Raw genomic sequence first — 15,836 nt, forward strand, 5'->3', positions numbered from 1 at the left:
GAATTCATGGGGCATTGGCACCAATATTGGGGCAGATGGGACCTGTATAGATGGGATGGTCTCCGTTTGAACCGTGCTGGGACCAGAGTCCTAGCGAATCGTATCACTAGGGCTGTAGATAGGGCTTTAAACTAATTTATGGGGGGGTGGGTGCAGAGGTAAGAGGAATTACGAAATCAATGGTAGAGGAGAGGGAGCGAGTGCAAGTGAATGAGGGCATTCAAGTAGTTAAAGGAATAGAGGGCGAGGGAGAGGTTGATAGCGTTTCATCAAATCGGGTCCAGATAAAAGCTGGAATAAAGACACTTTGCCTGAATGCACGAAGCATTCGGAACAAAGTTAATGAGTTGATGGTGCAAATCAGCACAAATGGGTATGATCTAGTGGCCATTACAGAAACGTGGCTGCACGGAGACCAGGACTGGGAGATGAATATCCAGGGGTATCAGGCATTTAGGAAGAATAGACAGGAAGGAAAAGGTGGTGGGGTAGCTCTGTTAATAAAAGATAATAGTAAGAAGTCTCACAACACCAGGTTAAAGTCCAACACTATCTGTGCTTACCCCAGTCCAACGCCGGCATCGCCACATCAATAAAAGATAATATCGGGTAGTAGTGAGGGATGACATAGGCTCTAAGGAACAAAATGTGGAATTGTTATGGGTACAGATAAGGAATAGTAGGGGGAGAAAGACACTAGTAGGCGTGGTCTATAGGCCCCCAAATAATAATGTTGAGGTGGGGAGGGCTATAAACAAGCAAATAATGGATGCGTGCAAAAACGGAACGGCAATAATCATGGGGGACTTCAACCTGCATATTGATTGGCTGACTCAAGTTGGAAGGGGTGGGATGGAGGAAGAGTTCTTAGAATGCTGTCGGGATAGTTACCTTGAACAGTATGTTACTGAACCGACAAGGGAACGAATTATCTTAGATCTGGTAATGTGTAACGAGGTAGATAGAATTAAGGATGTTCTTGTGAAGGACCCTCTTGGGTCAAGTGATCACAATATAGTCGAATTTCTGATACAAATGGAAGAGGAGAAAGTAGGGTCCCATACCAGTGTCCTCTGTTTTGAACAGAGGGAAGTACGATAGGATGAGGGCTGAATTGGCTAAGGTGGACTGGGAGAGCAGACTGGTAGGTAGGACAGCTGAGGAACAGTGGAGGATTTTTAAGGAGATCCTTTTCAGTACTCAGCAACAATATATTCCGGTGATAAAGAAGGACTGTAAGAAAAGGGATAACCAGCCATGGATAACGAAGGAAATTAAGGAGAGTATTAAATTAAAGACCGATGCGTACAGAGTGGCCAAAAATAGTGGAGAATCGGAAGATTGGGAAAACTTTAAGTAACGACAAAGAACGACTAAGAAAGCGATAAAGGAAAGATAGGTTATGAAGCTAGGCAAGCTCTAAATATAAAAAATGATAGTAAAAGCTTTTACAAATATATAAAAAGGAATAGAGTGGCAAGAGTGAATGTTGGACCCTTGGAGGACGAGAGGGGGGATTTAATAGTGGGAAATGAGGAAATGGCTGAAACTTTAAGTAAGTTTTTTGTGTCGGTCTTCACGGTGGAAGACACGAATAGTTTACCGAATATTAACGATAGAGGGTTGGTAGGAGGAGAGGTACTCAATACAATTAATGTTACCAGGGAGGCAGTGCTTGGTAGACTAACGGGACTGAAGGTGGACAAGTCCCCGGGCCCGGATGGAATGCATCCCAGGGTACTGAAAGAAATGTCAGAAGTAATAGCGGATGCGTTAGTGGTTATTTATCAAAATTCGTTGGATTCTGGGGTAGTGCCGGCGGATTGGAAAACAGCTAATGTTACGCCTCTGTTTAAAAAAGGAAATAGACAAAAGGCGGGTAACTACAGGCCGGTTAGCTTAACATCTGTAGTTGGGAAAATGCTGGAATCCATCATTAAAGAAGAAATAGCAGGCCATCTGGATAAGAATGGTTCGATTAAGCAGACGCAGCATGGATTCATGAGGGGAAAGTCGTGCTTGACGAACTTGTTGGATTTTTATGAAGATGTGACTAGTGCAGTTAACGGAGGGGAACCGGTGGATGTGGTGTTTTTGGATTTCCAAAAGGTGTTTGATAAGGTGCCTCACAAAAGGTTGCTGAAGAAGATTGGGTCACACGGAGTTGGGGGTAGGGTGTTAGCGTGGATTGGGGATTGGCTATCCGACAGGAAGCAAAGAGTCGGAATAAATGGGTACTTTTCTGGTTGGCAGATGGTAACTAGTGGCGTGCCGCAGGGATCGGTACTGGGGCCTCAACTATTTACCATTTATATCGACGATCTGGAGGAGGGGACTGAGTGTAGGGTAACAAAGTTTGCAGACGACACAAAGATAAGTGGAAAAGTGAATCGTGTGGAGGGCGCAGAAGGTCTGCAAAGAGTTTTGGACAGGCTGAGTGAGTGGGCGAGGATCTGGCAGATGGAGTATAACGTTGACAAATGCGAGGTTATTCACTTTGGAGGAAATAATAGCAAATTGGATTATTATCTAAATGGAAAAAAATTACAACATGCAACTGTGCAAAGGGACCTGGGGGTCCTTGTGCATGAGACTCAAAAACCCAGTCTGCAGGTGCAACAGGTGATCAAGAAGGCAAATGGGATTTTGGCCTATATCGCAAGGGGGATAGAATATAAAAGCAGAGATGTCTTGCTGCATCTGTACAGGGCATTGGTGAGGCCGCAGCTGGAATACTGTGTGCAGTATTGGTCCCCTTATTTGCGGAAGGATATATTGGCTTTGGAGGGAGTGCAGAGAAGGTTCACCAGGTTGATACCAGAGATGAGGGGTGTTGATTATGAGGAGAGACTGAGCAGATTGGGTTTGTACTCATTGGAATTTAGAAGGCTGAGGGGGGACGTTTTGGAGACCTATAAGATAATGAAGGGGCTGGATAGGGTAGAGATGGAGAGATTCTTTCCACTTTCAAGGAAGCTAGAACTAGAGGGCACAGCCTCAAAATAAAGGGGGGTCAGTTTAGGACAGAGTTGAGGAGGAACTTCTTCTCTCAGAGGGTGGTGAATCTCTGGAATTCTCTGCCCACTGAAGTGGTGGAGGCTACCTCGTTGAATATGTTTAAATCATGGATAGATGGATTCCTGATCGGTAAGGGAATTAGGGGATATAGGGATCAGGCGAGTAAGTGGAACTGATCCACTTCAGATCAGCCATGATCTTATTGAATGGCGGGGCAGGCTCGAGGGGCTAGATGGCCTACTCCTGCTCCTATTTCTTATGTTCTTATGAAACTGGAGCACCCAGAGGAAACCCACGTAGACACGGGGAGAATGTGCAAACTCCACACAGACAGTGACCCAAGCCGGGAATTGAACCTGGGTCCCTGGCGCTGTGAGGCAGCAGGACTAAACCCTGTGCCACCCAGCTGCCAAGTTCAGATGATTAATATTTATTGTATATATAAGTAGTGAAACACTACTTTGTACCTTTCTCCAACCTGTAAAGCAACTGGTCACCACTACTCTGCATTTCCTGTCGCTTAGCCAACCACTGTTACCTTAACAAATAACCCACTCAAACTACAGTTACAAACTTTCCTTAATTGCTCCAATTGTTTCGACCTGGGTTATTAAAGCAATCCCAGCACTGAGGTTAAACTGACTGGCCTGGAGTTGCTGGCTTTATCTTTATTCACTTGTTCTGAACAAGGGTGTAGCATTTGTAATTCATCAATACTCTAAACCCCCCCCCGTGTATCGAAGGAGGATTGGCAGATTTTGGCCAGTTCCCACATAATTTTCAGCCTCACTTCCATTCCTCCCACTGGCCCTGGTAATTTATCAACTTTAATTAACAACCTGTCTTTCTAATACCTCCTCCCGATCAATGTTTATCCCATCAGTGTCTCAAATGGCCCATTGTTCATTGTGACTTTAGTTATGTCTGCTTCCTTGGTATGAACAGACACTAAATGCTCATTTACTACCTCAGCCTCTGTCTCCCTAATCAGTCCAATAATTCTTACTGCATTTTTACTATATATATAGCAACATAGAAAATAGAAGCAGGAGGAGGCCATTTGGCCCTTTGAGCCTGCTCCACCATTCAATATGATCATGGCTGATCATCCAATTCAATAACCTGACCTCGCCTTTCCCCCCCATATCCTTTGATCCCTTCGCCTCAAGAGATATATCTAATTACTTCTTGAAAACATACTTGCTGTGGTAGTGAATTCCATAGGTCACCACTCTCTGGGTGAAGAAATGTCTCCTCATCTCTGTCCTAAATGGTCTACCCTGTATCCTCAGACTTTGACCCCTGGTTCTGGACTCCCTCACCATCGGCAACATCCCTCCTGCATCTACCCTGTCTAGTCCTGTTAGAATATTATAGGTTTCTATGAGATCCCTTCATTCTTCTGAACTCCAGCAAATACAATCCTAACCGACTTAATCTTTTCTCATACTAGGTTAAAGTCCAACAGTCAGTCCCACTATCCCAGAAATCCATCTGGTAAACCTTCCCTGCTTTCCCTCTATAGCAAGAAACATCCTTCCACAGATAAGGGGACCACAACTGCACACAATATTCCAGGTATGGCCTCACCAAGGCCCTGTATAATTGGAGGAAGACACCCCTGTTCCTGTACTCAAAACCTCTCGCTATGAAGCCCAACATACCATTTGCCTTCTTAACCACCTGCTGCACCTGCATGCTTACCTTCAGCGACTGGTGTATGAGGACACCCAGGTCTCATTGCACTCCTCTCCTAATCTATAGCCATTCAGATAATAATCTGTCTTCCTGCTTTTGCTATCAAAGTGGACAACCACACATTTATCCACATTAGACTGCATCTGCCATTCATTTGCCTACTCTTTCAACTTCTTTGTACCAATGTATACCACGACCACTGGCTGTTCACCCTCCCCCTTCAGGTTGTCATATCACCACTCTGATACATCCTTGAAACTAGCACCAGGGAGGAAACATATCATCCTGAAATCTAATTTGCGGCCACAGAAATACCTATCTATTTTGTTTACAATTGAATCCTCTATAACGATTGCATTTACACAATTTACACAATTTTACTTATCTCCTGTGAAGCACAGCCAGTCATGCAGCAAGTTTGGCTGTTGCTGCTTTCCCCTGAGAGTCATGATGTGGAGATGCCGGCGTTGGACTGGGGTAAACACAGTAAGGAGTTTAACAACACCAGGTTAAAGTCCAACAGGTTTATTTGGTAGCAAAAGCCACACAAACTTTCGGAGCCTTAAGCCCCTTCTTCAGGTGAGGTGACCTGAAGAAGGGACTTGGAGCTCCAAAAGCTTGTGTGGCTTTTGCTACCAAATAAACCTGTTGGACTTTAACCTGATGTTGTTAAACTTCTTACTGTGTTTTCCCCTGAGAGGCCATTCCCCTCAACAGTATCCAAAGTGGTATATGTGTTTCCAGGGGAATGGCCACAGGAGATTCCTGCACTGCCTGCCTAGCCTAGGGATTTTCATAGTAACTTCATTGCAGTGTGAATGTAAGTCTACTTGTGACTAATAAATAAACTTTAACTTTTAACCCCTCTTGCTGTGTCTGGTGGTCACCCATTCCCTTCCTGCCTGCGGAGTCTGAGCCTATGGTGTGACCACCTCTCTATACGCGCTATCCACGATACTGTCTACCTCACAGATGTTCCACAGTAACCCCAGCTGCTGTTCCATTTCTGAAACCTGGGCTTCCAGAAGCTGAAGCTGGAGACACCTCCTGTACACATCTGGCTTCAGGCACTGGGAATGTTCCCAGCTTCCCACATAGAACAAGAGCAGCACACCATGGCTTTGAGTTCTCCTGTCATGACTTTCTCCTTTAAATTAAACCTTTTAGACGATACTTAAAATCAAATAATATCAATTGCTCTCGGGCCCTTCTTCCTTGCCCCTTGTTACTACAGAGTATAGCCCTTACAAACTACAAGCGATAAAAGTAGTAAATATTTACCTCACCGTATTCACCCACTCAGCTGCTTCCACTTGCCCTGCATTATTTTTGAATCCTGGCATCACCTTTGGAACTCTAAACTCCAAGCTAGCACTCTGGTTTCTCACTGCACCCTCATGCTGTTTCCAATCTCCCAGCTCTGCTCTCAGTCTCGCTCTAACTAGCGCTCTTTTATCCTCCTGGCTCCTTTCCAGCTCTTTTTGAACTCCTGGCTCCTCTCGCGGTCTTATATTCCTGTAGTCAACATCTGGATTCCCTTAACTGCCAGTCACTTCTCATGCTCTCCCTTTGCCCCTCTTTTATTTTGGATTGGATGCAGTGTAGCCTCCTGTCTCCCGGTACGATTGATCCCCCGGTGAAACAGGTGTTAAAATTCTGACGGAATTCAATAAATAAACCATCCCAGTGGCTGAAAGCTCTGTAGTCAGAGGGTCCAGGTTTCAAAATGATTGGCACATGAGCCAAAACAAAAGTGAACTTTTTAGCAGTGAGTTATTTGGATTTTAAATGCACTGTCTGATCAGGCAGGGGCTTAACACTGAGTGGAACCGTACAGTGCAAATGGAGGCCATTCAGCCCATCGATCCTGCACTAACTCTCCAAAAGAGTTAGTGGAGAGTTAGGCCCACCTCGCCATCCCGTAACCCTGTGCATTTTCCATGGCTAATCCATCTAACCCTGCACATCTTGGGACACTAAGGGGCAATTTACCATGGCCAATCCATCAAACCTGCATATCTTTGCAGTGTGGGAATAAACCGGAGCACCCAGAGGAAACCCACACAGAGAACATGCAAACACCGCACAGTCACCAGAGGCTGGAATTGAACCTGGGTCCCTGGCGCTGTGAGGCAGCATTGCTAACCACTGTGCCACTGTGCCGCCCATTCTCACACTTTCCTGCAATCTCATTCCCTCCCCCCAAGTATTTTATCCAATTCATTCCTGACTCTTTCAATTGCACCTTCCAGGAAAGGATTGGATAAAATATTTGAGGGGAGGGAATGAGATTGCAGGAAAATGTGAGAATGAAACTAACTAGATTGCTTTCCAGAAGAGCTAGCACAGAGTCAATAGGCTGATTGGCCTCCCTGTATTCTGTACAATTCTATGATTACCCCTCATTTTACAGCCCACTCAATCTAATGTGATCCTTATGCAGACAGTGGACACAGAATTTATAAATGTTAAACTTTGGGATGGCATGGTGGCACAGTGGTAGCACTGCTGCCTCAAAGCACCTGGGACCTGAGTTCATCTCCGGCCTCGGGGTCACTGTCTGTGTGGAGTCTGCACATTCTCCCCATGTCTGCGTGGGTTTCCTCCGGGTGCTCCGGTTTCCTCCCACACTCCAAAGATGTGCGGGTTAGGTTGATTTGCCATGCTAAATTGCCTCTTAGTGTCAGGAGGACTTGCTAGGGTAAATATGTGGGGATACGGGGATAGGGCCTGGGTGGGATTGTGGTCGGTGCAGACTCGATGGGCCGAATGGCTTCCCTCTGTACTGTAGGGATTCTATGAATTTGAAGGTTGGACACCAGTCAGTCTTAGGATTTCCTTTACCTTCTCCACCTGCTCATTCACCTTGTTAGTATGCTTGGAGCATACCACCTGCCTGATTCATTAAGAAGATAAATAGAAATACATTGATGTATTTGTGCTGACAATTTTTCCTCTTAGGGAGAGAGGAAGCTGTTGAACGAGTGGCGTGTACATGTGACTTCAAAAAGGAACCACATACCATAAAACCTGAAGCACCAAATACAACATTAAAATCAAAGCACATAGCATGAACACGCGCTAAAGCCATTAAAATTCACAGGCTGAAGGGTACGATTGACTTTGACATGTTCAAGGTTATGTGCTGCAGCAGATAGGATAGAATTTTGGCCTGGATTCGGCAAGATGTCTGACTTTTGACACAAAGAGCTGGATTTTCACCTGAACCTTTGTCTCTCAAAGCCTCTAGATGCTGGACCCTGCACCCACCCCTCCAACAAGTGTGACATGCTCAACTGACTTCTTTGCCATGCGATAATGAAACAGAATCATAGAATCCCTACAATGCGGAAGGAGGCCATTTGGCCCATCGAGTCTGCACTAACCATAATCCTGCCCAGGCCCCATCCCCATTACCCCATGCATTTACCCTGCTAATCCCCCTGACACTAAGGGACAATTTAGCTTGGCCAATCCACCTAACCCGCACATCTTTGGGGTGTGGGAGGAAACCAGAGCACCCGAAGGATACGGGGAGAATGTGAAAACTCCACACAGCCAGTGACCCAAGCTGGGAATCGAACCCGGGTCCCTGGCACTGTGAGGCAGCAGTGCTAACCACTGTGCCACCACGCCACCCCAATTCATATCATAAGAAATAGGAGCAGGAGCCAGCCTTTCGTGCCTATTCCACCATTCAATCGGATTATGGCTGATCTGAATGTGGCCTTAACTCCATTTTCCTGCCTGCCCCCTAACCTTTGACTCCCCTGTGGACCAGAAACCTGTCAGACTCAGCCTGGAGCCTCCACTGCTCTCTGTGGAAGACAATTCCAGAGAATTCTGAGAGAGGAAATTCCACCTCACCACCATGTTAATTAGGAGACCCCTTACTTTGAAACTGTGTCCCCAATTCTAGATTGTCCCCACAAGGGAAAACATCCTCTTAGCATCTCCCCTCAGAATGTTATATGTTCCAATAAGAACACCTCTCATTCTTCTAAACACTAATAGGCCCAAACTTCACAACCTTTCCTCATAAGACAAACAGTTACTCCAGGAATCAGCCAAGTGAACCTTCACGGAACTGCTTCCACTGCAAGTATGTCTCTCCTTAAGTAAGGAGACAAAAACTATAAGCAGCGCTCGAGGTGCAGTCTCATCAATACCCTCCACAGTTTCAACAAGACTTTGTCCTTATATATCCCATTCCCCTTGCTATAAAGGTCAACATGCCATTTGCCTTCCTCATCACTTGCTATACCCACATACTAACTGGACTGGATAGACATGGATTGTTTTCTTTAGAGTAGAGAAGGCTGAAGGGGGGCATGATTGAGGTGTATAAGATTATGAGGGGTATGGACAGGGTGAGTAAGGAGCAGCTGTTCCCCTTTGAGGGGTCAATCATGAGGGGGCAAAGTTTTAGGGTTCGGGGCAGGAGATTCAGAGGGGATTTGAGAAAGAACATTCACCCAGAGGGTGATGGGAATCTGGAATGCACTGCCTGGGAAGGTAGCGGAGACCAGAAACCTTTCAACCTTTAAAAGATATTTGGATGAGCACTTGAAACGTCATAACATTCAAGGATATGGGACAAGTGGTGGGTAATGGGATTAATGCAATTTTAGTAGTAGTTATTGTCAGTGCAGAGTCGATGGGCTGAAGGGCCTTTTCTCTATGGCTTCATGACTATGTGACCAGGACATTGAGAGGGATGTCCACACTCGCACGGGAAGGCCTAGCTGTTCTGGCACTGAGACCTCAGCACCACCATCTTACATCATGAAGCGTTTGGGGAGCAAACAATGTCAATGAGGACAAAGTCAGCTGCTGAATTCTCTGAGAGCCTATGCGACAATTGGGGCATTGCACTGGGGGAGCGAGTAATTCTCAGATGAGGAGAGGTGCACAGCTCAGACAGATTATCAGCTCCTCATTTACAATGCAGGAAATCGGGAAAGGTACCAATGAAGGGAACTATAAACCAGCGAGCCTAACACCAGTACTGGGGAAGTTGCTAGGGTCCATTATCAAGTATTTCATAACTCGGCATTTGAAAGGCAGTGGTATAATCAGAGAAAGTCAGCATGGATTTACAAAGGAGAAATCGTGCTTGAGAATCTATTGGAATTCTTTGAGGATGTAACTAGTAAAGTGGACTGAGAAGAACCAATGGATGTAGTTTATTTAGACTTTCAGAAGGCTTTCCACAAGGTCTCACATAACAGACGACTATGTAAAGTGTAAGCACATGGGATTGCAGGTAATGACTTAAGATGTATAGAAAGCTGGTTAGCAGATAGGAAGCAAAGAGTTGGCATAAATGGGTTTTTTTCTGATTGGCAGTCCAGTTTCTTTCTTTTCCAGCAATTTGATAAAAATGAGTGGTTTGCGAGGCCATTTCAGAGGGTAGTTAAAAATCAACCACATTGCTTTGGGTTTGGAGTCACACGTAGGCCAGACCAGGTAAGATGGCAGATTTCCTTCGCTAAAGAACATTAGTGAACTAGATGGGTTTTTACAACAATCGACAATGATTTCAATGTCATCTGACTTTAATTCCAGATTTTTATTGAATTCAAATTTCACCATTAGTCATGGTGAGATTTGAACCCGGGTCCCACAGTATTACCTTGAGCCTCTGGGTTACTAGTCCAGTTTGAATACCAGCACAGCACTGCCTCCCTTTGTGGTTAGCTTGGAATAGAATGTGAGATTAAGCATGACTACTCATTCAAAGGTCCAGAACAGGCAAGGCCTGCTGAATGCTCCTTCTGTACTCTATGAAATTATCACAGATTACCGCTGAGAATTGAACACTGGCATAGTTCCTTTGCATGCTGAACTCCAAAACAGCCAATTCGAATGTACTTGGCAATGGAAGAGTATGATACAATGCAATGTCACACTTTGCCTTTTCACCTATGTCACAGGAGCTTGAATCCCGGCCAGGTTGAAGGAACCTTAGCAGTACATAAGGAGGAAACTAAGGGCGGGATTTTCCAGCCATCTCGCCTCAAAACCGGAAAATCCCTCCCGAGGCTAACGGACCTTTGCATGGTCTGTGCCTCACTCTCTACGATTCCTGTGGCGGGCGGGACAGGAAGATCCCCCCTAAGTGTCTGAGCCAGCATAATAAGACCATAAGATGTTGGAGCAGAGGTAGGCCATTCAGCCCATCGAGTTTGCTCTGCTATTCAATGAGATCATGACTGATCTGATGTGATAATCCTCAACTCCACTTTTCTGCCTTATCTCCATAACCCTCGATTCCCTTACTGATGAAAAATCTGTCTATCTCAGCTTTGAACATTCTTAACAACCCAGCCCCTACAGTCCCCTGTGGTAAAGAATTCCATGGAATCACTCCCCTCTGAGAGAAGAAATTCCTCCTCCTCTCAGTCTCAAATGGGTGAGTCCTTACTCGGAGGCTCTGCCCTCTGGTCCTAGACCCTCCCACAGGGGAAACAAGCTACTTTTCAGTTCTTGCTCTGCAGCCTAAGAGGCTGCAGGACTTCAGGTGCATTCCCAAGTGTTGTCTTTAATAAAGTGTCTTTTCCTGCAAACACTGTCCTTTCAGCAGTTTGCTTTAACACTCTATGGGGCACTCTATGCCCCTCTAATCCTTTTGCCAATGACCTTAAATCTATGACCATTTAATATTGACCATTCTGCGAATGGAAACAAATCCTTCCTATCCGCTCTGTCCAGCTCCCTCATCATTTTATTCACCTCAATTAAATCTCCTCTCAGCTGCCTCTGTGAAAACAATCCCAGCCTATCCAATCTTTCCTCACCACTAAAATCTTTGATTCCTGGCAACATCTTCATAAATCTCATCTGTACCCTCTCTTGTGCAGTCACACCCTTCCTGTAATGCAGAGACTAGGATTGTACACAGTACTCTAGCTGTAGTCTAACTAATGCTTTATATAGTTGTTCCAGCATAACCTGCCATGCCAATAGGGGAAAGTTTCCATAAGCCTTCTTGGCCACCTTCACTGTTCTGCTACCTACAGGGATTTGCGGACACACATTCCAAGGTCCCTCTGCCCTTCTATATTTCCCATTATCCTACCATTTAGTGTGTATTCACTTGTCCTGTTCTCCAAATGATTATCTCACATTTCTTTCAAGACTGAGACCACATTCTCAAGGGCAATTAAATATGGACTGAGCCTGCATTCCCTGAAAGAATAAGAAAACGTTCCAAAATTTGTCACTTTTGCAACCACTGACCATCAATAAATACCTTCCTGAAATCGACAGCTTTGTCTCTTACTACCAACCTGATGAGTAATGTTTGGATCTGATGGGTTACTGATGAGATCCAAGTGTCCTCCCCTGGAGAGGTGTGTAAGTGCTGATGAAATATCTTTTGGCAATATCAGTGCAGTGTCACTCTGCAGTGTCCACACAAACTGGCACTACTCACTAAGACTCAAAGTTCACAATTGTCAGAAAAAAACATCTGGCTTTGCATGAATTTTACTGGAAAATAGCAGAAGGTGCGACAATCTATATCAGATATGATTTGAGATTAACTGATACTGAACTGCAGAGTAAGTTTCCTCCCACAGTTTCCGGTTTCCTCCCACAGTCCAAAGATGTGCGGGTTAGGTTGATTGGCCAGGTTAAAAATTGCCCCTTCGAGTCCTGTGATGCGTAGGTTAGTGGGATTGGTGTGTGGGGGTGGGGCCTGGGTGGGATTGTGGTCGGTGCAGACTCGATGGGCCGAATGGCCTCCTTCTGCACTGTAGGGTTTCTATGATTTCTATGATTCTATGATAAAGTGGAAATGTCTTCCCTTCTCCAAAGCTGATGTGATTCATCAAGGGCGGCATGGTAGCACAGTGGTTAGCACTGCTGCCTCACAGCACCAGGGACACAAGTTCAATTCCGGCTTTGGGTCACTGTCTGTGTGGAGTTTGCACTTTCTCCCAGTGTCTGCGTGGGTTTCCTCCGGGTGCTCCGGTTTCCTCCCACAGTCTGAAAGATATGCTGGTTAGATGCATTGGCCGTGCTAAATTCTCCCTCAGTGTACCCGAACAGGTGCCTGAGTGTGGCAACTAGGGGATTTTCACAGTAACTTCATTGCAGTGTTAATTTAAGCCTACTTGTGACTAATAAATACACTACTTTTTTCCTCCCACAGTCCAAAGACGTGCGGGTTAGGTTGATTGGCTATGCTAAATTGACCCTAGTGTCAGGGGGATTAGCACAGTAAATGGGGTTATGGGGATAGAGCCTGGATAGGATTGTGGTCGGTGCAGACTCGATGGGCCGAATGGCCTCCTTCTGTACTGTAGGGATTCTATTCTGTATCACTAAGTTCAAACTGTCGTCCATAAACGAGAAGGAGTTGTGATAGTAAACCTGTTCTCGCTCTTATTCCTTGTGTCTCCACAGCCTGGCATGGGGATCGTTTACTTGTTGCATGGCAGCCTCTGTCACCACACTCAACTCATACACTAAAACCGTCATTGAGTTTCGGCACAAACGGAAACTCTATCAACACAACCTCAGAGAAGAGCAGATGTTCGTTGATCGCGAGGCCATCAACTATTTCAGAGAGAGGTCGATTCACTCACTATCGAGTTCACTGGAAGTCTTCGCAGATCCGACCATGAGCACAGCGAAGTCACTGATGCCAGAAACATCTTTGGACTTGAGTGAAATCCCGGAGGTTTTAGGAGAGGACCGATGTTAAAAGCAACCGTTATTGACTTCCATCTGACCCTGATACCGGGAGCAGCAATATAAACAGCCTGGTCCACATGTACACTGAGCAAGCAGAAAGATGAGACTGAACTATCCCTTTGGCCAGTGTACTGCAGCTGTATAGATGTTCAAAATGATTTGTTGACTGGGAAATTATGAAACAACGTCAATGTAAAAAAATGCTTCCTCCTGCTCACATTTAGATTTTTAATACGGCTCTGTAAGATGTGATACTATTTATATTACTTTCATATTAATGTATGTTCCAGATTTGATCATTCTTTTTTGTTTAACACACATCAATAATATAATGTTGATCTTTAAATAAACATCCAACTTTCTTTAGGCTCTTAGTTGAATTGTTGGTTAAATTCTGAGGCACACACGCACACATGCACACATACTCACAAACCCGCACACACACACACTCACACACACACACATACATTCACACTCACACACACACACACATACACTCACACACATTCACACTCACACACGCACACACCCGCACACACATTCACACATTCACAATCACACACACACTTGCACACACACATACGCACACATTCACAATCACACACACACTCACACACAAACACACACACACACCCGCACACACACACACACTCACACACAAACACACACGCACACACACACACACACACACACTCACACACAAACACACACACGCACACACACACACACACACTCACACACAAACACACACACACGCACACACACACTCACACACAAACACACACACACACACACGTGCACACACACACTCGCTCACACACTCACGCACACAAACTCACTCACACACACACAAACACACACACACACTCACACACATGCACACACGCGCGCGCGCACACACGCACACATACACTCACACACACGCACACACACACAAACACACACACTCACAAACACATGCACACAAACTCACACACGCACACAAACTCACACACGCACACACACATACATTCACACACGTGCACACAACACGCACACACAAACACTCACACACACACAAACTCACACACACATACATTCACACTCACACACACGCACACTCACACACAAACTCACAGACACACAAACTCACACACACACAAACTCACACACACACACAAGTGCACACACACGCACACAAACTCACACACACACAAACTCACACACGCACATACATTCACACACACACGTGCACACAACACGCACACAAACACGCACACACACACAAACTCACACACACATTCACACACACGCACACACAATCACACACACACACACACACACTCACGCATACACACACACACACACACACACACACGTGCACACACACTCAAACTCACACACACACAAACACACACACACACACACAAGTGCACACGCACACAAACTCACACACACACACACACACACACACACACAAGTGCACACACACAAACTCACACACACAAAAACGCACACACACACTCACGCACAAACTCACACACACATACATTCACACGCACACACGTGCACACACACACACACACACACAAACTCACACACATTCACACTCACACACACACAATCACACACACTCACGTTCACACACACGCGCGCGCACACACACACTGTGCTGCCTCACAGTGCCCAGGGACCCAGGTTCGATTCCCAGCTTGGGTGACTGTCTGTGCCGAGTCTGCACATTCTTCCCGTGTCTGCATGGGTTTCTTCCGGGTGCTCTGGTTTCCACCCACAGTCCAAAGATGGATTAGGTGGATGAGATGGTTAGGTGGATTGGCCATGCTAAATTTCCCCTTAGTGTCGGGGGGATTAGCTAGGGTAAATGCATGGGATGACAGGAATAGGGCCTGGGTGGGATTGTGGTCGGTGCAGACTTGATGGGCCGAACGGCCTCCTTCTGCACTGTAGGGATTCGATGATTTGCATTGATTCATCATTCAGTCAAATTCCTGAATGATATTTTTCCCAGAGTGTGTGAATGGGGAGTATATGGTATGACAGTGCGTGATGTTACAGCAGAATGGCCAGACACTAATCCTGTGGAAATTAATAGAAATTTGGCAAAGAAAGAAAGACCACAACCTCCAGATGAACAGCCAGCCACAATCAGCTCAGAAGATCACTCACAGGATTGGGGAGGTAAGTCGCAACCTCTTAATACCTCATCTCAAACCAAGAATTCATCTAATTACGTTCACCAGTTAAAATAGTCCAAAAGCTATTAATCTATTGACATCAACAGAAGGGAAATTGGCAAAATACTGCGGATGCTGGAATCTGAAACAAAAATAGAAAATGCTGGAAAATTTCAACAGGTCTGACAGCACCTCTGGAGAGAGAACAGAGACAACGTTTCGAGTCTGGATAACCCTTGGTCA

General features: G+C 45.5%; 1 protein-coding gene across 1 annotated transcript in view; it reads left to right on the plus strand.

The window, feature by feature from the left end:
- The window catches only part of gsg1l (gsg1-like), a 289,153-nt gene extending 275,724 nt beyond the window's left edge, over positions 1 to 13,429 (plus strand). Inside the window, exon 5 of the mRNA XM_078239784.1 lies at positions 13,129 to 13,429. Within this exon, the coding sequence (XP_078095910.1) occupies positions 13,129 to 13,429 (301 nt within the window). The remainder of the gene's footprint in view (positions 1 to 13,128) is intronic.
- The last annotated feature ends 2,407 nt before the right edge of the window (positions 13,430 to 15,836 follow it).

This window comes from Mustelus asterias, chromosome 23 (assembly GCF_964213995.1).
Source record: "Mustelus asterias chromosome 23, sMusAst1.hap1.1, whole genome shotgun sequence".
NCBI lineage: Eukaryota > Metazoa > Chordata > Chondrichthyes > Carcharhiniformes > Triakidae > Mustelus > Mustelus asterias.